The 23719-nt window shown below is 41.0% G+C and overlaps 1 protein-coding gene across 2 annotated transcripts; it reads left to right on the plus strand.

Annotated features, from left to right (window-relative positions):
* Positions 1 to 1099: 1099 nt before the first annotated feature.
* On the plus strand, positions 1100 to 18779 carry LOC146517591 (UTP--glucose-1-phosphate uridylyltransferase-like). 2 transcript variants are annotated; one of them, XM_085164035.1, is made up of 10 exons: positions 1100 to 1277; positions 3795 to 3910; positions 5769 to 5876; positions 11770 to 11955; positions 12092 to 12225; positions 13098 to 13395; positions 13483 to 13680; positions 16855 to 17097; positions 17485 to 17589; positions 18405 to 18779. In XM_085164035.1, the coding sequence occupies exons 2-10, from the start codon at positions 3812 to 3814 to the stop codon at positions 18510 to 18512; spliced, it is 1479 nt and encodes a 492-aa protein (XP_085020161.1). In that variant the 5' UTR covers positions 1100 to 1277; positions 3795 to 3811; the 3' UTR covers positions 18513 to 18779. The 2 variants fall into 2 exon arrangements, with proteins under 2 accessions (XP_085020161.1, XP_085020160.1); XM_085164034.1 differs by lacking the exon at positions 1100 to 1277 and adding an exon at positions 3031 to 3203.
* The last annotated feature ends 4940 nt before the right edge of the window (positions 18780 to 23719 follow it).

Consider the following 23719-nt stretch of genomic DNA (forward strand, 5'->3'; position numbering starts at 1 on the left):
GGGACATTATGTGCAGCACAACCTTTTTAAGTCTTATTTTAAAATGTTATTGATATCTTTTCTATATCTCAATCATGTAAATCAACTTGCAGTGATGTGTGGGAAATGAGCACCAATATTGTAAAGTTTTAGCCAGTGTCTACCTTATGTACACTATGCAGTGTCATTATAAGGTAGACACTGCATAGTGTGGTGTTTTACCACTCTGAAAACCTCAGAAGGCAGAACAAAGCTCAACCCGGGTGGTGATGATACCTTTACTTTATGATTTCTATTAAATCCTCCAGACAGTTGCAGTAGAAGACTATTAGCCACCAGAGGGCAGTATCAATCTGCACATAAACAGCTGAGGGTTTTTTTGTGTTGCGTTCAGTTATTAATTTATAATCAGACTCTTCCTGTTTGCAACTAAATTAATAGGTAACTATAGGCTTTCAGTGTTTATATAAATGAAACCTTTTTTTAATCAACAATAGACTGAAAATTTTAGTATTCTGAAAGACTGACAGACTTCACCTTGAAAAATAATTAGGATAGAACCAAGAGAAGATTTATTTTTCTTTTTTTAATAGAAATGAATACAATACAAATAAAACCAGAGTAAGATATGTGGAAACAGGAGATCAGTAATGAAAGCTTGTTAACTTCAAAAGAATAAATGGCAGTTATACTAAAGCTGTTTTTGTCAAATTAAGCACTGGTCTACAAAAGACAGAGAGACAGATGAATTTAAATATCCACCAGCTCCTTTTAAAAACATGCATTCCTCCCGTTATAACCATAAATAAATAATATAAAGAAATGGGGCTAAAACCTGCAGCAAACAGCATAAAAGTTTTAGATGTGACAGTTTTAGGGGCTTGGGGGCGTGTTAAACAGGTGTTAAACAGGTGTTAAACAGGTGTTAACAGGGTTTTCTTTGTAGAGTTTTGCAGTTTGGTGAATCCATCTGTAGAAAATGGAAGAAGGGTTAATGACCAGCAGTACCGCAGATGAAATTATGGCCCCCTGCTTCGATTGACAGGCGTTTTTAGCCAATCACAAAAGGCGCACCGTTACGTCACTTACCACCCCGTGGGCTCGCGCTGCGCGGAGCTGGTTGTGGCTGCTGTCAGCTACAAGCTAAAGGCAGGATGACGACTTTTCGTGTTGACACCTTTTAATGTTATTTGTTTTTAAATTAAAATGACCTCCCCGGTCTGAGCCCTACTCGGTCCCCGTCTGAAGTTGTTCTCGGGTGTGTTTTGAGGCCCTTCCGTTACTTTGACAGTGTTCAGGTGAGTAAAAGCTCAGTAAGAGCTGTGGCTGCTTTGCACGAAGCGTAAATGAACATTGAAAAGCGCTCAAACACGAAGCTGCTTCTGCCCTGTGTGCGTGTGTGTGCGCGCTAAACGTTTCACCACCGTCTTCACACCCTACAGCCAAATAGACACACAACAATCTGCAGCTGATAGCTTTAGTGAATTTTATGCAAACGTTGCAGTTTTTTCTTTGTGGTGCAATGATACGTGCCTTTACGTTGTGCCAGCTGGAGCGGAATCTCAACATTTGACCTTTAAACAGCAGGGTAAAGGTCAGGGTAAAGGTCACCATTAAAGCTTCTCTGGGAACTTAATTTACATGCAGGTGATTTCAGCAACAAACCAACTTGGAAAACCAACTAAATTATTATCTGAATGGAAGAAATATAGCAAAACCTCACATTTAAAAAGGTGAATTGATTTTTTTATTAATATTTTATTTTCAGCATAGCGTTTCTACACACACCAGTTTTCTTTAAAGCATAAATTATTTCTGTTTGCACACAATAAAATAGAATAACTTACGAAAAAATTATTGTCAACAATATTAGCCCCCTGAAAAACTGGACTAGCATGAAGTACAACATGCTTCATCTCTGTGATGCTCAAAGCAAAATTGAGTTTAAGGTGAAGGATAACTTCCAATTCACACACAGTATAAAAACTTAAGAAAGGGTTTGTCACTTGAAAAAACATGCTAAACAAACATTTTAGACTTTTTCTGCACACCGTATAGAAAAAGCCTGACAGAGATGAAAAGTGGATGATTTCAAACATGCTGAAAAGAAAACTAGTGAGAGAAGTGGCTTAAGACTCCAGAACCACTACGAAGACAGCAATGACTGACTTCCCAGTCAGAAATTGTAGTCTTAAAGAAGGTCAATACCAGAACCTTTTACACACCAAGAAAAACTCCACTTCTGCACAAGCGATATGTTCAAGCTCAGGACAACCTGGAGAAAGATTATGTTTACTGGAAGGTCATTAAACTGAAGCTCTTCTTATGTTTAGAAAAAGAAAGGTCAGGCAACGAACACCATCCTCTCAGTGAAACATTGTTGGGAGTATTGTGAAAGGTATCATAAAGAAAGGACGTGAAGAAATTTGAAAGAAACCTCAAGTGTTCAGCAGCAAAATTAGATCTAGGTCATCGCTGTGTCTTTCAAAACAACAACCCATAACATACATCATCTGTGGTGAAGAACTACATGGTAAAGTCCAAAGTGAATATTATTGACCGACCTGCACTTGCTGTGGCCATCAAATCTACAGAAGCTTGAGAGACTCGTCAAAGTAGAATGATGGGGTGGGAATCATTGTAGATATGAAGAAATGAGTGGGTGACCCCCAACTGTGGGCAACTGCAGAAGGTAAAATAGACGAATAAACAGTTTTAGGGTGGATCTACTCTGTGACTGAGGAAGTTGTTATAGGATGAGCATCCTGACCTTGGCTTGTCAGCCAGATCTACCTCAATGCTTTAAGGACTTTGGATAGTTTTTATTTTTTAATATAAAGTTGACATTTAAAAAAATATATATTTTGTTTACTTCTAATGCCAGTCCCGAAATCTAGAAATCAGATTTTTACTGTAATGTCTGTTTCTTAAAGAACTGATTAACTGGATGTTTCAGCGGTCCACAGCGCTTTGTGACAAACCCCCTGGCAGCTTGTGATTGGTGTGTGGGGTTGGGGGCAGGCCTTGAATTAAGCTTGGGGTCAGAGCAGCGGCTCTGTGAGCTTCCTCTGAGCTGAGGATGAGGAGTATGTGTGTTGTTCTCTGACAGCTGCTCACTCTGCTTTTCTTTGGGACCATTTTTCACTGTGAGCTGACAAACAGCTACCAAAAGCTGCCAGCGGCTGATCTCGCCCCCACTGTTAAAATGACTCTGACTGTAGCTGGTAAGTTTGCAGGATGGACTTTCTGAGTGCAAGTCTGTTCTCTCAGACATTAGTGTTGTTAGTGTCAATAGATTTTCTGGTTTTTCCTTAAACTCCTCGTCACCAAGATTACCAGAGGGGTAAAAAAGCGACTTGAAGACTCCACCACGTCCTCAGACATCCTGAAAGTCAGGCTTTAGTATTGACACAAACACTGACATAAAAGGACCTCGTACTGTTTTAAAAGTGAGCTTCTGCTGATTGGTTTGCGGTGCACTAACTTCCGTATGTAATTATTTGTTCCCAAGCTTAATGTGTGACCTAATATTTGATGTATTAAGGATAAAGTACAAGCGTTTAATTCCAGGATTACAATTCCTGTCAAACCTGAGCTTTAAAGTTTTATTTTTTTAAAGCACTTTTTAAATTTATGTAGCTGACAGAGAAATAATAGAACAGAGAAATTAGCTAGCTACAGATTAAAATTGTTCCTTTAACTGTGGCTCTTTTTCTAAAATATATTTGGAAACCAGTAACAGCCTGTGTATTTAATCTTTGAGCAACACATCTACGGTTAAATTAAATGAAGACGATCCGTTCGTTTGCTTACAGATCTGACTCGGAGAGCAATGACAGAGTTTGAGGAGAAGCTCCGTCAGCAACATGAGGACTCAATGCACCGCGAGCTGGAGGCTCTGCTCACCACAACCAACAAAGCTGAAGCAGAGGTGGGAACGCCTTTGGCTCTGCTGCTCCCTCCAAACATCCCCACAAATGCTCTGAAACTCTGAAAAATCCTCTCAGCAGGAAACGTGGGATTTTTCTGCGTAGGATTATCTCGTGCAAAGCTTTTTTGTAATTTAATACTAGTTTTTCCCTACAGTTTTGTTAATTGAGGTTTCATTCACCTAATTGTAGTTAATACGTGAGAGGAAACATGCATATGTCAAATAAGGTGACACATACCCATTACTTTTGCTGTACGCAGACTATCACAGGGTCGTCACAGAGTTGGTGCGTAGGTCGTAATGACACAAAGCGCCATCAGCTTTTTGGCCATTAACTGTTTGGTTTTAACTAGTAATTTTCATTTGGTCCGATTTAGCTCTGAAGCGATGTGGTTTTTGAAGGATGCGGCGTTTGCAGACAGCGTCTGATTTGCTACTTTTGTTAAATTTGTAATTTTCTGTTACATTCTTGCAGTTTTTGGGGGACACATGAGGTGACAGATGCCATGGACTCATTGATCTGTTATATATGTAGAACAAATGTTTGTACATTATTGTGTACAGAGAGTCCATTAGGTTCATCTGAGCACGTAGATTTTGTCGGCCTGACGGGGGAACCTGAGGTGAACAACCCAGAGGTCCTGTACCTGCTTCAGTAATCGGCCTCAGACATTATGAAGATTTTAATGTGGTGTAGCTGTCGATCTGAAGGATGAACGAAGACAATGTTGCTCCTTTTCTTTTGCTATAACATTAATTGATAGCTTATAAACCTGTTTTGGTGCTAATTTATGAAGCGAGCATACATGAGTAAGTGAGAAAGCACACTTTAGACTCTTCTAACCTATTTTCACAGATGAACTTTGTGTTTGTGTTTGAGGTCTCAAAGTTCAGGGACGCTGCGCTTGTGTGAAATGTTTTCAGTTTGTCTTTTAATGAGCTGGTTGTTCATGTTGATTATGTTTGTGTGCTGGTTTAAAGTGAAATAGCCATTTCACTTCTTGAAACCAGCTGTTTTCATCCAAGTTATGAAGGTTTCATCTGCTATGATCACATAAGAAGTTGAAATTCTAAAGACATGCCCTTGGTCTTGTTCTGCACTAATATACCACAGTATGCACTGTGAATGAAGTCCACTTTGTCCTTGTTATGCTTGTGGGACACATAATATATTATTAGGGGTGCACTTTAAGAAACCAGGGTAGACGTGTAAACCAACCTGCAGATTAGAGCTTTAATATGATCAGCTGACAAAAACAAAATGTTTGTAAATAAAATCACCTTTGTATTTTTAGTTTGAAGCTTTTATTGATGTATAGCCTGACTAACTGTTTCTAATAAAGCTTATTTTGTATTGATTTATTTAATGTAGGAAGGGCACCGTGAAAGGGCAGCACGGTGGTTAGCACTGTTGCCGCACAGCAAGAAGGTCCTGAGTTCAATTCCACCATCAGGTCTTTCTGTGTGGAGTTTGCATGTTCTCCCCGTGTTTGCGTGGGTTCCCTCCGGGTACTCCGGCTTCCTCCCACCGTCCAAAGACATGCAGCTTGTGGGGATAGGTTAATTGGATAATCCAAATTGTCACTAGGTGTGAATGTGAGTGCAAATGGTTGTCTGTCCCTGTGTGTTGGCCCTGCGACAGACTTGCGACCTGTCCAGGGTGTACCCCGCCTCTCGCCCTATGACAGCTGGGATAGGCTCCAGCGCCCCCGCGACCCTGAAAAGGATAAGCGAAAGCGGATGGATGGATGGGTAGTTTGAAAGCCAGTGAAAAATCTCTCTAGATAAATGCAAAATATAGATGTCAAACATAGATTCCTAATCAGTGAGTTTTGATATTTGACTTCTTTTGTTTCAGATCTCCAGAAAAGATTTTGATGGTTTCAAGAAGCTCTTCCACAGATTCCTGCAAGTCAAAGGGCCTTCAGTGGACTGGGCCAAGATCAGCCGGCCACCGGAGGAGCTGGTGAGCACAAGATAATGTTTCTGTTAACACGGCTTGAGTTTTTACATTGCAGTGCACTGTGCTGGTGCTCATATTGTCATATGTGTTTTAAATGTTCCATCTAAAGCGCAAGTACGCTGTGTGATAGTTGCACACCCTCACTCTCTGCGCATCATCTACACTTTTTAGTTTAGTCGGTTGCAGTTCTTACTGTCTTGGAATAACTGCGACCGCATAATTTCCTCAGGGATGAATAAATTATTCTAGAAGTAAGCTAACTAAAAGTAAGCTAGAATATAACCCATCTGAGAGAAACAGAAATATGTAAGAAAAACCTCACAGTTGGGACCTGCTAACAATCCACAGCTGCTTAATTCAATTCAATTCAATTCAATTTTATTTATATAGCGCCAAATCACAACAAAAGTCACCTCAAGGAGCTTCATAGATACAGAGAAAAACCCAACAATCATATGACCCCCTATGAGCAAGCACTTTGGCGACAGTGGGAAGGAAAAACTCCCTTTTAACAGGAAGAAACCTCCGGCAGAACCAGGCTCAGGAAGGGGCGGGGCCATCTGCTGCGACCGGTTGGTGTGAGAGAAGGAAGACAGGATGAAAGACATTGCTTAAATTGTAAGGGAATAATTACATAATCTACAGATGAGCAAATGTATTTTTCAAAATATTTTCTAACTGCTTCAGTTTATATCTTAAAGCTGTATACATGTTATACGTATGTGCACGAGCAGCATCCACTCTTAGATCAACTCCAACTCTTTGAAAAGACTTTCTGAAGCTTTTAAGTTAAGAATTAAACATTTTTTAAGACTTCTAATTTTCATTGTTCAGTGTTTAATTAAATTAAGCAATGCACTTTTATATGCCCCTAAAAAGCAAACTTACTGCATAGTTCAGCTTAATCATGAATTCAATTCATGCAGAGATGTCCTGTCCCAAGAGTTTGCAGCCCGTGTGGTGATGGGCTTCATGGCTGCAAACACCATCTACACTGTGCTTTATTCCAAACACCGATTTCTTTCACGTGTTTATTTATCCTTCAGATGAATTATATTAAAAGTTCAAAGAAAGGTGAATTCAAAACTGAACATTTTAAAGATGAGTAATCATATTATTAGAGTACAATGTTTACTTATTAACTTGTAACTGAGTGAGGCTAGCACTTACTTACCTAACTCCAGTCTTTATGCTAAGGTCAACATGGCCTCTCCTGACTCTCCTACACCACTGTGGCGACGGGTGTCATACTTCAAAAACAAGCTACTGCAACCAGATCTGAGGATAGTGAACGCTCAGGCCAAAGCCAACTATTTGTCAGCATGGTGACATTTCAGACACGTGTTCAGTTCCTGCCTACGGCGTTCCCAAAAATATCAGCCAAGTGAAGGTTAGGACTAAGATTAGCCTGACTGCTGGAGCGTTTCAGAGTGTCGTTGTAGGACAGTGAGAGTGGGAAAACACTGGCGTTTGTCTGAACACTGCTGAGCACCCACACATCTTCCACTCGCACTCCCCTTCTGACCTTAATCACCCTCAAAACACCGCTGTCGTCATGAGGGTAGTTCAGGGAAAATGAGACACTGTATTCTAAGTTTACTGGTGCAAGACAACACTCGCCTTTATATGTACAGCATCGACGTCGTGGGATTTCCATACCTTGGTGATTGAGCATGCATCAAGACAATGTGATAGAGGTTTTACATCCTTTATTTACACAGTTTTTGACGTTGTCCCTGAAACGACCCTCACATTTTCATGTGTCTGTTTATTTCATAAAGAGAGTCTCCGAATGTCTTCGACTGGATATTTTCCAGAGTTGAAACAAACACTAACATATTTACAGTCATGATGAGCTGTGGATATCTCAAAGGAATATTACAGGAATAATGGATATAATTTGAGCTGTCCACTTGTTTTCTCAGGTTTTGGCCTCGTGTAGCTCAACAGGCAGAGCAGGTTCTCTATTAATCAGAAGGTTTGTTGCTGCGGCTGCGGCAGTCTGCATGCCAAATATCCTTGAGCAAGACACTAAACCCAATTTGCTCTCCAATACATCCACAAACATGTGAGGAAAGACTTTACTGAGGTCACAGAGCAAAGGTCATAGATTCCTCTATAACTGATCACCTGCAGCTGACCGTCTTTGGTCGGCCTCCGAGCTCACACCATTCCAGTAGATCTTTAAAAACCTCAGAACCTCACAAAGCATGAAGAGAAAAGCACTACAAGATGTCCCAGTGTTTGTTCCAGTGTGACTTGCTGTATATTTAACAGCTGCTCTGTTGTTGGATAGCTGCTTATAGAAGCACGCGCAGAAATACAGCTTTGATATGGTGTGTAGTGTGACCGTAAATACATGTGTCCTTTCTGTGTGTCACACTGTGTCATGACTGCACTTCCAAAAGTAACTCTGTTCATTCCAGTTACGGGAGGTTATCTGTTTTGGAAAAAGTTACTGTTTAATAATGGAACCACAAATATCCAAGTAAAACCTTAAAATAGAAAACTGCTCCTGCCCATAACTGTAGACCACAGTTTCACTCAGTATAAATGTAGCAGGCTTTATTCGGCATGCACCATTTGGAAGCTAAAAAAAACACCACTCATTCCAAATTAATCATCACAGGAGAAGAGATTAATTAAAAGGACCCAAATTGGTTTCCCTACAAATTTTTTTTTATTTCATTCTTACTAGAAATCTTTATTACTTTATCCAAGCTTCTCACAAAATACACTACTGCTCGCCTCTCCGCTCACAGACTCAGAGTTTGTTGGTTGCTCCCAGAACACGTCTGAAGACGAAAGGGGGCGGAGCCTTTCAGTCTGTGGCACCAAGGCTGTGGAACAGTCTACCTCTACAACTGCGTTTGGTTGACTCTGTGGAATCCTTTAAAAAACAGTTAAAAACTTTACTGTTTAAACAAGCTTTCTGTTGACCAATGCTTTTTACATTTTTATATTTTAATTTACATTTAAACTCTATATTATGTATATTGTGCATTTTGCTATTTATCGTACTGTTTATTTTAATCTCTGTGTGCAGCGCTTTGTGACTACCTGTCTATGAAAAGCGCTTAATAAATAAACTTTACTTACTTACTAGAAATGATATGAATATACATATATACACATTTAGTTTACTTGTCCATGTTCCCATTTCGACTTACTGATACCCAGCTACACATATATTTGTATCTGGGTATGCATGTTTGTGTGAATATAAAAAGGGTTCAAGTAAAGGATATGGTCTTACTGTAGACATTTGTACCACAGAAATATATCCTGTTACAAACATGGTCAATGTTTCAAATAATGAGGTAATACCTGTGAGCTAAAAGTTCAAGCGCCAGACTGCTCCTATCACAGTTTCAAACAGTCTTTTATTACTCTTGGTTCTGTGTAATATCTGCAAGCAGATATTCCTGATATGGGTTTGATATATTGGGGAACAAGTGAAGATTGTTGATCTGGTCAAAGCAGGAAAAAAGGGCAAGTGTGAGGATTTGAGAAAGTTTAAAGAGGCAAATTGTGATAGCTGCACAACGAGGTCAACATATCTCCCAGTCTGCAGTGGTCAGCAGTGTTGGTCAAGTTACTTTAAAATAGTAATTAGTTACTGATTACTTCTCCAAGAAAGGAATCCTATTACTTTACTGATTACTTATTTTCAAAAGTAATTAATTACTTTATTGCTTAGTTACTTTTTAAAAACATGATACACAACCTGAATAAATAACAAAGCAGCAGACCTTTCAGGCCAATTCTATTTTTTCTGCATAATCCATCATATAAAATTGAATCAAATGAAAAAGTTGTTGTTGTTTTTTTAACATTTTTTAGGTTTAATCTTTCAACTTTATGCACATTTCATCAAGAAAAAATTAAATTATATGCAACAGTGTTTGACTTGAAGACATTTGTTTAACATTTAAACCTATTTTCTTCATATTCCAGCACATAAAATAAAATTTTTGTGTTCACACTCACTCTTTCAAATAGATGCAAGTAAAACACAGCAAAAAGTAGTTTGCTGTGTTTCACCTGTTTAGCAGGAGTGGGGCGGGTGGAGGTTTGCCCGGTGCTGCAGTGGCCGTGTCAGCAGGGGGATCCGGGGGTTTCTCTGTGAATTTCACATTCCCGTGGCAGCGTGCTCGCTGCTCGCTCAATTTGAACTTTAATTTTTGTAGAAAGAAGTTTTCTTCCGTCACAGAGTGAACAGCAGACGCTAATGTTTTTGTTACTTTATATGGAATCAAACTCAAAGTAATGTGAGTACTTCCGAGCTTTAAACGCTGCACAATCATACTCTCTCATATTATAATATATTACTCATATTATCCATTGTTGATCTGCACACGTCTGTTGCCACGGACGTCGCACGCTCGCACGTCATTGTCATGAGACACTCTCACAAACAAAATCATGGTGCAGTAACGCAGCGTGCATACGGGAAAGTACAGTAATCTAATTACTTTTTGCAATAGTAATCCCTTACTCTAGTTGTTACATGAGAAAAGTAATCAGATTACAGTAATGCATTACTTTTCATGCGTTACTCCTCATTTCTGGTGGTGACATAGCAGCTTTGTAATGAACAAACAAATCGAGCACTGATGGGTTTCACTGTAACTTGCAGAGCTGTTAGCTGTGTTGAGTCGGGCTGTCGGTGCTTATCAGACTAAAGCCTGGTTGTGTTATTGCAGAACATCCTGATGACTTACATGTAGGGATGCACCGATACTGTAAAATGTGTGTGTACTCATACTCGTAAAAGTTAACCAATACCATGAACCGATACTAACTTATTTCATTAATCAGAGGGTGGCTTGTCATTTTTGTTGTCTTTTTTTAGATTGGCCACTAGGGGGACATCTCACGCTAAACAGGCACAGGGTTAGGCGAGTGAGACTGGCGGCTCCAGATAAAAAAAAAAAAGAGAAACTGGAGGCTGCTGTAGCTAGGCTAAACAAAATGTCAGCAGTGTCAAAATGTCAACAGCCAACTTTAACTCAGGTTTTGGAAAAGCGATGAAAAATGTCAAGAGAAAATCCACGGGCAGTTAAAATAACAGAGGCTCTGACTCATTTTATCGCTCTGGATGACCAGCCAATGCCGGTCGTGGAAAACATAGGATTCTTCTCAGCATACTCGAGCTGCGATATGAAATTCCCAGCCGCCTATACATCAGGGAGATAATGGTGCCAAAACTTTCTAAAGAGGTAAAGACAAGCAGTGTGTGCGCGATGTCAGTCCTTGGTTTAACGGCACAGTGGACTGATGATCCACGGGCAGATGAGGAGTTTGTTTGTCAATGCCAAATACTTTCGTTATTTTGTTTGTTTGTTTACAATATGGACTCTGCAATAATTTAAAAGTTTATTTTATTCTCAAACCTAATTTGTATTTATTTTATTCCAAACAGAAGTGTTTATTTATTATTCTGAAAGCTCGAGACAGTGCCAATAGTTCAGTGATATTTTGTTAAATTACAATGTGGAGACTCTGCAATAATTTAACAGAAGTGCTTATTTTTCACTTGAAATTGATATTATTTATTATCGGCAGAGAATAAATTAAACCTGTCTTCCAATTCATTGCATTTGTGTGTGTGTGTGTGTGTGTGTGTGTGTGTGTGTGTGTGTGTGTGTGTGTGTGTGTATGTGTGTGTGTGTTAGAAGTATTGGTTTTTGCACTCTGTATCGGCAAGTACTCAGATCCAAGTATCGGATCGGTTTGAAAAAATTGGTATCGTTGCATTGTTCCCTACTTACATGTAAAACAAACTGAACTGTTTGTTCAATCTCACCTTGACCTTAACTTGAGCCTCTTCACTGTTTTGTTTTACAGTATTAAAAAAAACTCCTATCTTACTCATTATTGGCTTTTTGCTCAGATCCAGCCCTATGACAAGATCAAGGCGAGGGGACTACCCGACAACATCGCTGTCAGTCTCAACAAACTTGCTGTGGTCAAACTGAATGGCGGTCTAGGAACCAGCATGGGCTGCAAGGGCCCAAAGAGTCTGATCAGTGTCCGCAATGAGAACACCTTCTTGGACTTGACAGTGAAACAAATTGAGGTAAGAATGCAGAAAAACGCTGCACATCTTAACCTCTGATGATCAGGATGAGTCCAGGGTCATGTTTTTGCCTCTGCTGAACTACTTTGAGGCAATTGTTGTTCTAACACGATGCTATATGATTGTGTGTTTTCAGCATCTAAACAAAACCTTTAATGCTGACGTGCCGCTTGTACTCATGAACTCCTTCAACACCGACGAGGATACAAAGAAGATCCTGCAGAAATACAAACACCACCAAGTCAAAATCCACACTTTCAATCAGAGCAGGTGCAGTGCGCACACACACACATACAGAGAGTCTGTGAACAAAATCTGTTAAGTTTGAAATAAGTGTAAAAAAGCCAGAGGTGGTTAAAGAAATGGTTCATTATTTTTTTATTGGATGGAAACAGAGACAGATGGGAGTTAAATATGTCATTGTTAAAGTGGTAAGCAGTAAAACTATAACAAGTCCATTAAAAGGAAACCTGGAGCGTTAGCAGTGGACAAATAATCTTTGGTGCATCCTTAAAAAAACAAAACCTGGAAGGAAGACAATGCTGGATCCATTCAGAACATCCAGACACGTAAAGACAAGATCACATCAGACCTGATGTTATTATTCAGGTCTGCACTGAAAAGAAAACTTCAAACACACAGGACTCATCAAAAAGTACAATCCAGTGATTTGACTCCAGAGCGAAACAGCCAGATTAGGCTTTAGGACAACGACGATAAGAAAAGATAAGAAAAGTTTTTAGAAGACTTGAAATGTCTCTTGATTTGAAGCACACTACATGAAGAGCAGGCATGTATGCATCAGGATTCACTACTCATTTTTATGATGATGTTAAAAAACATTTCCAGATTCAAGATTCTGAAGATATATCGAGCTATGCTGTCTTCTCTGATTTGAAGTACAAAAGTACACAAAATATAGAAAAATATCATTTATAAGTCAGTGATTTGAGCATTAAACAAACTGTAAATGTAAAAACTGTAAATAAGGGCCATCGTTTACATCTGCTGTCCAAGAATAAAAAGTTGCTTTGAGGGTAAATTTGTTTTGTCCACCATCTGATTTTCCTTCACTTCTCTTGGAATAGAGAGCTCTTCAGTTCTTTATAGTCTAAATGAGCAACTCTTTATTTTCTTAATAGGTATCCGAGGATCAACAAGGAGTCCCTCCTGCCGATTGCTAAGAGCATGGGCACCAGTGGCGAAAATGCTGAGGCCTGGTACCCACCAGGACACGGAGACATCTATGCCAGCTTCCAGAACTCCGGGCTCCTGGACAAACTCATTGCTGAGGGGAAAGAGTACATCTTTGTTTCCAACATCGACAACCTGGGAGCCACCGTTGACCTGTTCGTCCTCAACCATCTGATGAGCCAGCCGGCCGACAAACGCTGCGAGTTCATCATGGAGGTCACAGACAAGACCAGAGCCGACGTCAAGGTATGTTTAGCGTCTCCCTCACGGCGATCTGGTCCCGGCTGAAGACAGTGTGGCTCGGCTTGTGCAGCCTGTTTCCCTTCTGTCCAGGGTGGTACTCTGATCCAGTATGAGGATCGTCTGAGGCTGCTGGAGATCGCACAGGTCCCCAAGGCCCACGTTGACGAATTTAAGTCTGTTACCAAGTTCAAGATCTTCAACACCAACAATTTGTGGATCTCTCTGCCTGCCATCAAGAGGTTGCAAGAGAAGAACTCCATGGACCTGGAGATCATCGTCAATCCAAAGGTAATCCTGCGGAAATCTTTTTGTTTAACATTTTGCTGTTAGACTTGTTTGTAGGAGTGAGGCTGTTTAACCCTTTAAAACCGGTCGGAGCGGGCACGCTCTGTTTTGCGTAACTATTTTTAAATATCGGTAGCACTGCAACCACGTGAGCTAGCGCAATAATTCTTTTTGCATATGAAACCGGAGGAGTTGTACTTACATCTTATGCCATCAGCTTGTCCTCGGTCACAGTTTCCTTCCACATATAACTTTGCAAAAACTGCATAAAAAGCGCTTGCAGCAACAAAAACATAATATTCCAGAAACACGCTTTACCGATCCGATCAGCTGTTCATAACACTTCCTACGTTGGAATAGACGTCAGCGCGAACTATCGCATGTCTGCCATGAACCTGCCCGAAACCGGAAGTGACGTCATTTTCACGGGAAATGTAGTTTTTTACCGTCTGGGCCTCAATGAGCCTATACTGGTGTTTTTAAAAGTTATGTTTGACTTTATGACTTTCTGTGTCATTTCTGGGATGCTTAGGACTCATATTGCACTGCTGGAAATAGTTTATTTTGATGCATATGCTGCTTTTTTGCAAATTTGCATTATAATATTTATTTTTGTTTTTCCTGCAGTATATAAAAATTGGTGTATTTCAAAAATAAAACTATGAAGACACTCAAAATAAATTTCCTGTGGTGGGAAACTATTTTGTGCAACTTTTTTGTATTTACAGTTCTGAGGGATAAGCCTCTTAAATTTCTCTAACTAGAAATATATGTTAAAAAAACAAAAACGATTTTCAATTTTTTTGTAGTTTATTGCACTTTTTTGCAATTTATGTAATTACTATGCACTTAATGCAGACATATTATTAAAATCTAGGCTGTAATGGTTGTATTGATGTATAGCAACTTGAAATGCTCCCAAAAATGGCTCCACAGCATGTAAAAATATAATATAAGCTCTGGCGGACTTGGTTGTATGGTAGGTCTTAAAGGGTTAAGAAGCACAGGAGCTACCACTGCAAAAACATTACCACTAACCTCAGCCGAGGGAATCCAGGGTGCCTGACACGAGTGACACTGTGATTCCCTTTTCATGGATAACTTAAAAAAACACCTGCCTCATGATTAGGGATGGGTATTGATAAGATTTTCACGATTCCGATTCCATTTTCGATTCTGTTTAACGATTCAATTCTTTATCGATTCTTTTTTTTTTTTAAAAGGAGAACAGTAAGGTCTAATAGCTTAGAACTTTGTTTTATATCTTCTCTTCGAACAAGATAGAAATTTAGGAGTAACATGGCCTTACAAACCCAACAGTGAGATCTTAAGAGATCTTCAATGGGGTGTCACAGGGTCCCCAGGAAAAAAACTGTAAATGTAAAATAATAAAATAAATATTCTTTTATAGCAATAACAAAGTATAACATAAATTATTCTGTAGCAATTACACAAGAATATCCAGTAACGTCCCTGCCTACAATTAAACACATTCACTTACTGAAAATCGGGGCATCTGCTGTGGCAAACGGGTTCAAGCCTTTAACCACAAACTTAGTCACTAGTCGGTGACATTCGTCTATCCCGGCCTGAAAGGAGACGCTACCGGTAGACTGCAGTGAGAACTGCCAGCGAGCGCCAGCCAGACTCTGTCTGTCTCTCTCATCATGGTCACCTAAATGCACAGTAATGGCAGGTTTTGTAATAAGGCAGATCGCGCTAACATAATATGCACTGTTAGTTGATTATTTACCTGCCGCATTAACGGGAGAGGACGTGCAAACGTTACCGCTGCTGCTGGGTTGAGATTCACGAGTCCGGAGCGGAATTAAAAACACGACATTCATTTAAGGTCATCGTGTGTTTTGTGAGCAAATGCTTTTGCATATTCGTAGTGTTTCCTCCCTTAAATGAAATATCTACTTTGCAAGTATTGCAAGTTGCCCTGTTGTCATCTGTTCTCGTAAAGTATAACCAAACTTTTGAGCGTTTAAGCCGCTTGGGCGCCATGTTTCCTGCCAGGTGACGCTCCGCAACGTGGTGACGTCATTCGGGGCGACTGGAATCGATAAGGGAATCGTTTGCAAAAATGGCAAACAATTCCAAGGAATTGAAACAGTGGGAACCTCTCAACAAGAACCGGTTTTTGATACCCATCCCTACTCATGACTAAGCAACAATTCTCAGATCCTTCTTAAATACGACCATCCAACAAAGAGTTGCCACTTGGTGTCGGGAGGAAAAAGAGTTGGATGTCAAACTCAGAACTGCATGTAGAACATAAACGTTGCTCCTCGAGGCTGCAAAGTTTGTAACTTGTAATGTCAGAAAACTGATATTTAAGAATCAAAGTACCACAAAATACTAAAGGAATGTACCTTTAAAAACCTCGTAATCACAGTCTTGAGCTTTTGTGTTCTCTGGTGTTGTGATATGAAGCAATATTTTAAAGGTACTTCAAGTAATGAGGCTCTGAAAAGTTTTGGGGGCAGTATTAAAATGTTTTGGGTCTTTTACTTTTTCTTTTTACCCTGCTTCCATTTTCTCAAGAGGCTTTATCTTTTCTCAGACGAATACTGTTAATATGTTGTTTTAGGATACAAATTGGTATTATCATACATCCCAGGAATTATCTTACACAATGGATATTTTTGACATTAGCTCGTAGCAGTTTTTTCTGCACATTTTGTCAATAGATTTGGTTTATTTTGAAAGCTATTTTTGAACTCAGGACTTGTGTAAAGTCCTGATTTGTTCATTCGACTCCTTATCGTCCACTCATCTTAGTGGGGTACTACGTGTATTAGTACCCCACTAAGATGAGTGGACGATAAGGAGTGGAGTGACCATATTTCCATTACCATATCCTGTCTTCCTTCTCTCACCCCAACCGGTCGCAGCAGATGGCCGCCCCTCCCTGAGCCTGGTTCTGCCGGAGGTTTCTTCCTGTTAAAAGGGAGTTTTTCCTTCCCACTGTCGCCAAAGTTCTTGCTCATAGGGGGTCATATGATTGTTGGGTTTTTCTCTTTTCTCTGTATCTATGAAGCGCCTTGAGGCGACATTTGTTGTGATTTGGCGCTATATAAATAAAATTGAATTGAATTGAATTGAATTTGATTATGAGCCTGTTGGAACTGTTTTTCCTCCTGTTGACTGAAGCGCTCCATCTCTCTGTAGACCCTGGATGGTGGGCTGAACGTCATCCAGCTAGAGACAGCTGTGGGTGCTGCCATCAAAAGCTTTAACAATGCCATGGGTGTGAACGTACCCCGTAGCCGCTTCCTGCCCGTGAAGACATCATCTGACCTGCTGCTGGTGATGTCCAATCTGTACACCCTGGACGCCGGCTCTCTCACCATGAGCAAGAAGAGAGAGTTCCCGACCACGCCTCATGTCAAACTGGGCAGCTCCTTCACAAAGGTCAGCTGCCACGAAAAGCATCATCTCTGCTCTCAACCCAAGCCTCTCTCAGCTTCTGTACTTTATCATTGGGTGCAATAAGGAATTGACAGGTTTAATCACTTTATATTTAAATCTAATTACAAGTTAAGGGAAAAAAATCAATTCTCAGGAAATGGAAAGATAATGTTTTCAGCTACAACATCACGATGTGCCAGACCTGCTTGCTGCTCAGCGTAGTGAGAAAGCAGGAGCATGTTGCAATTCTCCAAACATTTCAGTTTAAATGAAGTTTTAATTAAATAGTACCGAGTCTGAACAGTCATCTCAAGGTGTTTTATGTTATAATGTTAGAGAGCTTAAATAATAAAATCAGTGTTTGGTTGGTTTTTGTTTTTTCCTCCACAGGTTCAGGAGTTTCTGGCAAGGTTTGAAAACATCCCTGACATGTTGGAGCTTGATCACCTCACTGTGTCTGGAGATGTCACCTTCGGGAAGAACGTCTCTCTCAAAGTAAGCAACAGCTCCAATAACTGAGGCACAGTTGAACAGCGCCACCTATAGGCTCAAATCAAATACTTCTACAGAGCATTGTTTCAGCTCTGAATTGAATTAACGTCGAGCCTTATTCGGGCCTACAGCACTGTTCCAGAAATTAGAAAGGAATTCCACCTTAACTGGACTAGATATTTAGGAATATATTTGCCAAAAGAAATGTCCTTGGATAGAATTTACAGTATAAAATGTAAATCTTTCCTTGATACCTCCGATTATTCCAGCCACTCCCAAGAGAAATTCCATTGCAACTATTTTCTGATTTGAATGAGATCATTTCAAGATGTATTTTGCAGGGAAAGAAACTCAGAGTTAAATTTTAAAACACTGCGACTCTCCAAGGAAATGAGGGGAAAACGGCCCCACCGGATTTCGAGGATTATTGCTATGCAGACCAGATTAAACATTTCATTTATGTCCCATGTTAGACATAATAACGAGCAGCTCCTTCACTTCTAACTTGACTAACCATTGTGAACATATTGACTGAAGTTTAGAGCAAATAGGTAGCGCATACACTGAATGTGTTCACCTTTTAACATGTTTGCTCAAAGAAAGACCAGCTTAAAGATTTTTAGCCAGACTCAACAATTTTCATGGAGCTTATCCCAGCTGCCACAGGGCGGGAGGCGGGATACACCCTGGACAGCTCACCAGCCTGTCAGGGCTACTCAACTATAATTTTTAACAATAACCTTTGATTTCAAGCAGAGGTCGCAGGAATACGTGACATTTCTGTCAGTTTTTCACTCGTTAATCTTTTTATTCATCAGGGTACCGTCATCATCATAGCTAATCACGGTGACCGGATAGATATTCCTGCTGGAGCCATGCTGGAGAACAAGATTGTTTCAGGAAATCTGCGGATCCTTGACCACTGAGGCCTTCTGGGAAAAATGCTCGAAGCCATTTGGATCTTAAAGATGACTTTTAAGAGATTCTGTTCTTCTGATGAACAGCAGGGTTGTTACAGCTTTTGTTTTAAACAGTTGTGTCAGTGTAAAGGTCAGAGGTCAAATTCATCGTGCCTCCAAATTTCTCCAGCACTGTGAAGAAGAAATTTGCTGTTACTGCAAGACAATCACTGTGAAGTCTGGCTCACTGTGGTCATCTTTTTCTTGTGTCAATAAAAAGTGCAGTACGGGTCAGCAGAGCTTCCTGTGTTTTGTGGAAACGTCGGACTCTTTATTTATTTATTTATTTAATGTTTTTTTGTATACAAGGTGAGATCAGAAAGTTCTGTGAACAGGCCCAGAAAAATGACAATGATGGCTGATCTCACAGCACCTCTGTGCTACTCTTCTAATCACTGCTGTATCCCTTCACTCCTGCATCAATGTGCTGGGTTTGCTCAAAAACATACGAAGTCATTTGGATCTTATAGGTAGATCGGAGCATTAAGAGCTGTAACCCCATTCGCATATAAAGTGATTGAACCTGTCAATTCCTTATTGCACCCAACGATAAAAGATCAGTGAAAAATGATGCTCCTGGTCTTGCTCGTCACCTGACACTCGGCCTTTGGAGACTTAAAACCTGTTTGATCTCAGTTGCAGACTCAGATTGGATCACTACTGATGATCCTCCACACAAAACTCACAAATGATGATTTCATCACAGAGCACAGGGTTAAATGGTCAGAAGAGAGATTCATATAAACTAGAATTCAGGTTTTTATACCCAAATCAAAAAGTAACTAGAATAAATAATAAAGTGCTTTTTTGGGTCTACATCTTTGTCTTTGTCATTCAGAGCTTGCACATAAGTGATTTTGGTCATTATTTAAACTGTTAATTTGGGGCAACTGTGTTCTGTTCGCCTTGTAATCCGAAGGTTGCCGGTTCGAGCCCCGGCTTGGACAGTCTTGGTCGATGTGTCCTTGGGCAAGACACTTCACCTACTGCCTACAGAGGGCCCGGTGGCAGCCTCGCCTCTGTCAGTGCGCCCCAGGGTGGCTGTGGCTGCAATGTAGCTGCCATCACCAGTGTGTGAATGTGTGTGTGACTGGATGTGTAAAGCGCTATACAAATACAGCCCATTTTACCATTTCTGCTCTAATAAATAAATATACACCAGTCCCCCTCGCTGGAATCTGCTTAAGCTGCTCCTCCAGTTTCCTGGGATCACTTCATCTGCTCCAGCTGCCTCTTCAGCTCCTGGCACTCATCTTTTTTTCATTTTCTTTCTTCCTGATGTTGCTGTCTGCATTTGTGATGCATGTGGCAATCTCAGCAATCTTCTCCTCCCTGTCAGCCACCATCTCTAGTTGGCTGGCAAAAAGCTGATTGTAATTCAAATTGTCACAGGACCATAACCCTGCTGCTCTCAAGCACCTTTGGTGCTGTCTCCCATCAGGGCTTGGGACGTCCAGTCCATAGATGCTCCTGTACACCATGTCTGTGAAGGTTCTCAGTCATCCAGGTCATCGTAGTCAAAGGAGCTTGCAAAGAAAAGCGTCTGGACTTCTTTAAGTTACTTGAAGATGTTTCACCTTCATCTGAGAAGCTTCTTCAGTTCTAAGGTCAAATGGTGGAGAGTCCCAGATATAAACCTGGTGGGAGTTTCCCCCCACAGAGGGACAAAAGGACCCCCTGATGATCCTCTAATCGCCTGAGCCAAGGTGTGAAACTGGGTGTGGGTCCCAATCAGCCAGAGTTTTGGGTGAGCTCATTGTGAAACCTGGCCCCACCTTATCATGCGAATTCCTGAGGTCAGATGGCCCAGGATGTGAGTGGGCGTTAAGGCGTCTGGGAAGGGATCTCAAAACTGGATTATAGATGGCAGAGAGTTGGTGTCGTAAACCACCGCCTCTGTTCAAAGATGGTCGCTCACAGTGGACATAAATGGCTTCTTTCACTCCTCTTTCAAACCTTCTGTCCTCTCTGTCCAAAATGTGAACATTGGCATCCTCGAAAGAGTGTCCTTTATCCTTAAGATGCAGATGGACAGCTGAATCTTGTCCTGTGGAGGTGGCTCTTCTTCGCTGCACTGTACAGCATATACCACATTGTTAAGTCTGTGTTTTGGCGTTTTGTCTTTCGGGTGAACCAGTTTTTGTCTGAGTGTGTTGCTGGGTCTGAAGTACACCGGGATGTCATGCTTGGAGAAAACCCTCCTGAGTTTCTCTGATACACCGGCTACATAGGGGATGACAATGTTGTTGCGTCTGTCCTTCTTATCCTCCCTCACTGGTGTCTGATCTTCTTTTCTGAGCCTCTTTGCTGACTTTAAAAACGCCCATTTAGGATAGCCGCACGTTTTGAGTGCTTCCTTTACATGTGTGTGTTCCTTCTTTTTCCCTTCAGGCTTAGAGGGAACATGTTCTGCCCGGTGGTGTAGGGTCCTAATTACTCCAAGTTTGTGTTCCAGAGGGTGATGGGAGTCAAACAGGAGGTACTGGTCCGTGTGTGTGGGCTTCCGGTAAACTTCGATGTTGAGGTTGCCGTTCTCTTCAATGTGCACAGCGCAGTCCAGGAAAGGCAAACAGTCGTCCTTTGTGTCTTCCCTGGTGAACTTGATGTTTTTATCCACAGCGTTGATGTGCGCAGTGAAGGATTCCACTTCTTGTGTCTTGATTTTGACCCAGGTGTCGTCTACATATCTGTACCAGTGGCTGGGTACTCTTCCTTTGAAAGAGCCAAGAGCCTTCCTTTCCACTTCCTCCACGTAAAGGTTGGCTACAATAGGTGACACGGGGGAGCCCATAGCACAGCCATGTTTTTGTCTGTAATAGCCTTCGTTGTATTTGAAATATGTAGTGGTGAGGCAGAGGTCTAACAGTGTGCAAATCTGATCGGGTGTGAAGTTGGTCCTGTCCTCCAAGGAGCTGTCTTCTTGTAGTCGTTTTCTGACAGTCTCCACGGCCTCCGTGGTGGGTATGCACGTGAAGAGAGAGACTACATCAAAGGACACTATGGTTTCATCTGGATCCAGGGTAAGTTTCTGGACCTTGTCAGTGAAGTTGGTGGAGTTCTTGATGTGGTGTGGGGTGTTCCCCACGAGAGGAGCAAGGATGGTAGCAAGGTGTTTTGCAATGTTATAAGTGGCTGAGTTTATGCTACTGACTATGGGTCTGAGTGGGACAGCTTCCTTGTGGATTTTTGGAAGTCCGTAAATGCAGGGTATGGCATCCCCTGGGTAAAGGCGGTGGTAAGTAAGGCGGTCAATGATTTTGTCCTTTTCAAAGTCTTGAAGGCAAGCTATAACTTTCTTTTTGTAGCTGCTTGTGGGGTCTCGCTTTAAGGCTTCGTAGGTATTGTTGTCACTGAGGAGAGTAGTGATCTTTGTATGGTAATCTGTAGTGTTTAGGACCACGGTGCATCTTCCCTTATCCGCTGGTAAAACAGTGATGTTGTGGTCTTTGCTCAGGGAAGCGACGGCCTTCTTTTCCTGTATTGTGAGGTTGGACCGAGGGACTTTGGCACTGGAGAGGGTGGCTGAGACTTTCATCCTGATTTGCTCTGCTTCTGTCTGTGATAATTTATTAATCCGTATGGCAGATTCATGTAAAATCTTTCATATCGATTTGGAAAGTGATAGAAAGGGTCGAAAATCAATTTTTTTTAAAAAAAAATTTAAGTGGTTTCAAGACAAAGATCTCACAGGAAGTGTTTGATGTGAGTTTTAAGAAAACGAATACAGCTAGAACTGCAGAATAGACCGATGTAGTAACATTGGCTAACTGGAAATAACATGTTTAGAGCCTTAACATGTTTTGTGAGGCTCAGACAGGAAGTATGCTAGCTCTGAAGATGACAATGTGCAACAGATGAACAGACTGACAATAGGTCGCTCCATCATCCTGTTTTATTCACAGCAGGTTTGAAGGAAACAAATTCATTTGGACTCATACACACATGCTCATCAAAACCCCAAAAAGTCTCTCACTCACACACACACACACACACACACACACACAGTGGTATGGTAGGCACACTGTAGTGGAGAGCTCAGATGTGTCGTCTCTGATAGTCGATCCAAAGTAGGCACTTCTGAAGCAGACAGTGATGATCGTTAATGCTTCTGTTCTCTGGCAAGCCTGACGCTGACCGCTGCAGTCACATCACATTAATCCAACTGTGCTTGTCACCATATGTACATCATTTATGCCTTTGATTAGTGTGGGAGTTAAGAATGACTGCACATGTTAGATTAATCAATCGTTTCAGAAGGGCAAATTACGGCAATGCCAGCTCATTAGTTTCACACCAGGAGATTTATCTTGGAAACAAGCTGCTTACAAAAGCCATCACACAGACCAGGAGAGTAGATGAATATTTGCATTTGGGAGTCGAATGGTTCCAAACAGCAGCCTGTCAGCCTGTAGTGTTCTCACTGCTGCAGAGACTGATCTGTGACTGCATCTGGACAGGTCGTTTGCTCTGTGTGACGGGAGCTCTCGGTAGCTGAACAGTCAGGAAGAGAAAATCTGATCAAATCTGATGTCATGAAGAAAACTCCGCTAGCAGAAGGAGGGGAGAACTGTAAGCACTTGTTACTTTTACCCCTGTGGGGAGTTGTGATTCAATATTGCAGCATCAGAAGAAGATATTCTGGATGAAAGGTTTAATCAGATTCTCTCTTCCATCTTCGCAGAAAACTAACAGCTCAGACTGGAAGATGCAAAAGTTAACAGCTGATATTCATGCTTCACATCCTGCAAACTCTCTGCATCAGTTCAGCGAGTTCTGCGCCACCGTCATTCATCACAATGACCAGGATGTGACTGGGCTGAAGAAATGACCAAACTGTTTTAAGGTGGAAGTTAAACCTTTTGAAGTGAACCTTGTCACTATGTCCACATACTGAAATTAAACCTCTCTCTCAGCTACTGTTATTATTTTTTTGGAGTACAAAAACGTAAGCAAATAGACCCAAAAGCAGCTGATCAAAGAGGATTGGAATAGTGTTAACATGAACAGGAACCCTGTTGATTTTTTTAAGCGATAAGAACGACCCAAGCTCTCCAAGTATGCAAAAGGGTAACCTGCCGAGCATGCGGTGTTGATAAAAATCCTGTCAGCTCCAGCATTGCAGACCGCTGGAGGAAAAAGCTTAACACAGTATAGAATGTTTCCAGAGAAAGAAA

Source organism: Neolamprologus multifasciatus, chromosome 6 (assembly GCF_963576455.1).
Source record: "Neolamprologus multifasciatus chromosome 6, fNeoMul1.2, whole genome shotgun sequence".
Lineage (NCBI taxonomy): Eukaryota > Metazoa > Chordata > Actinopteri > Cichliformes > Cichlidae > Neolamprologus > Neolamprologus multifasciatus.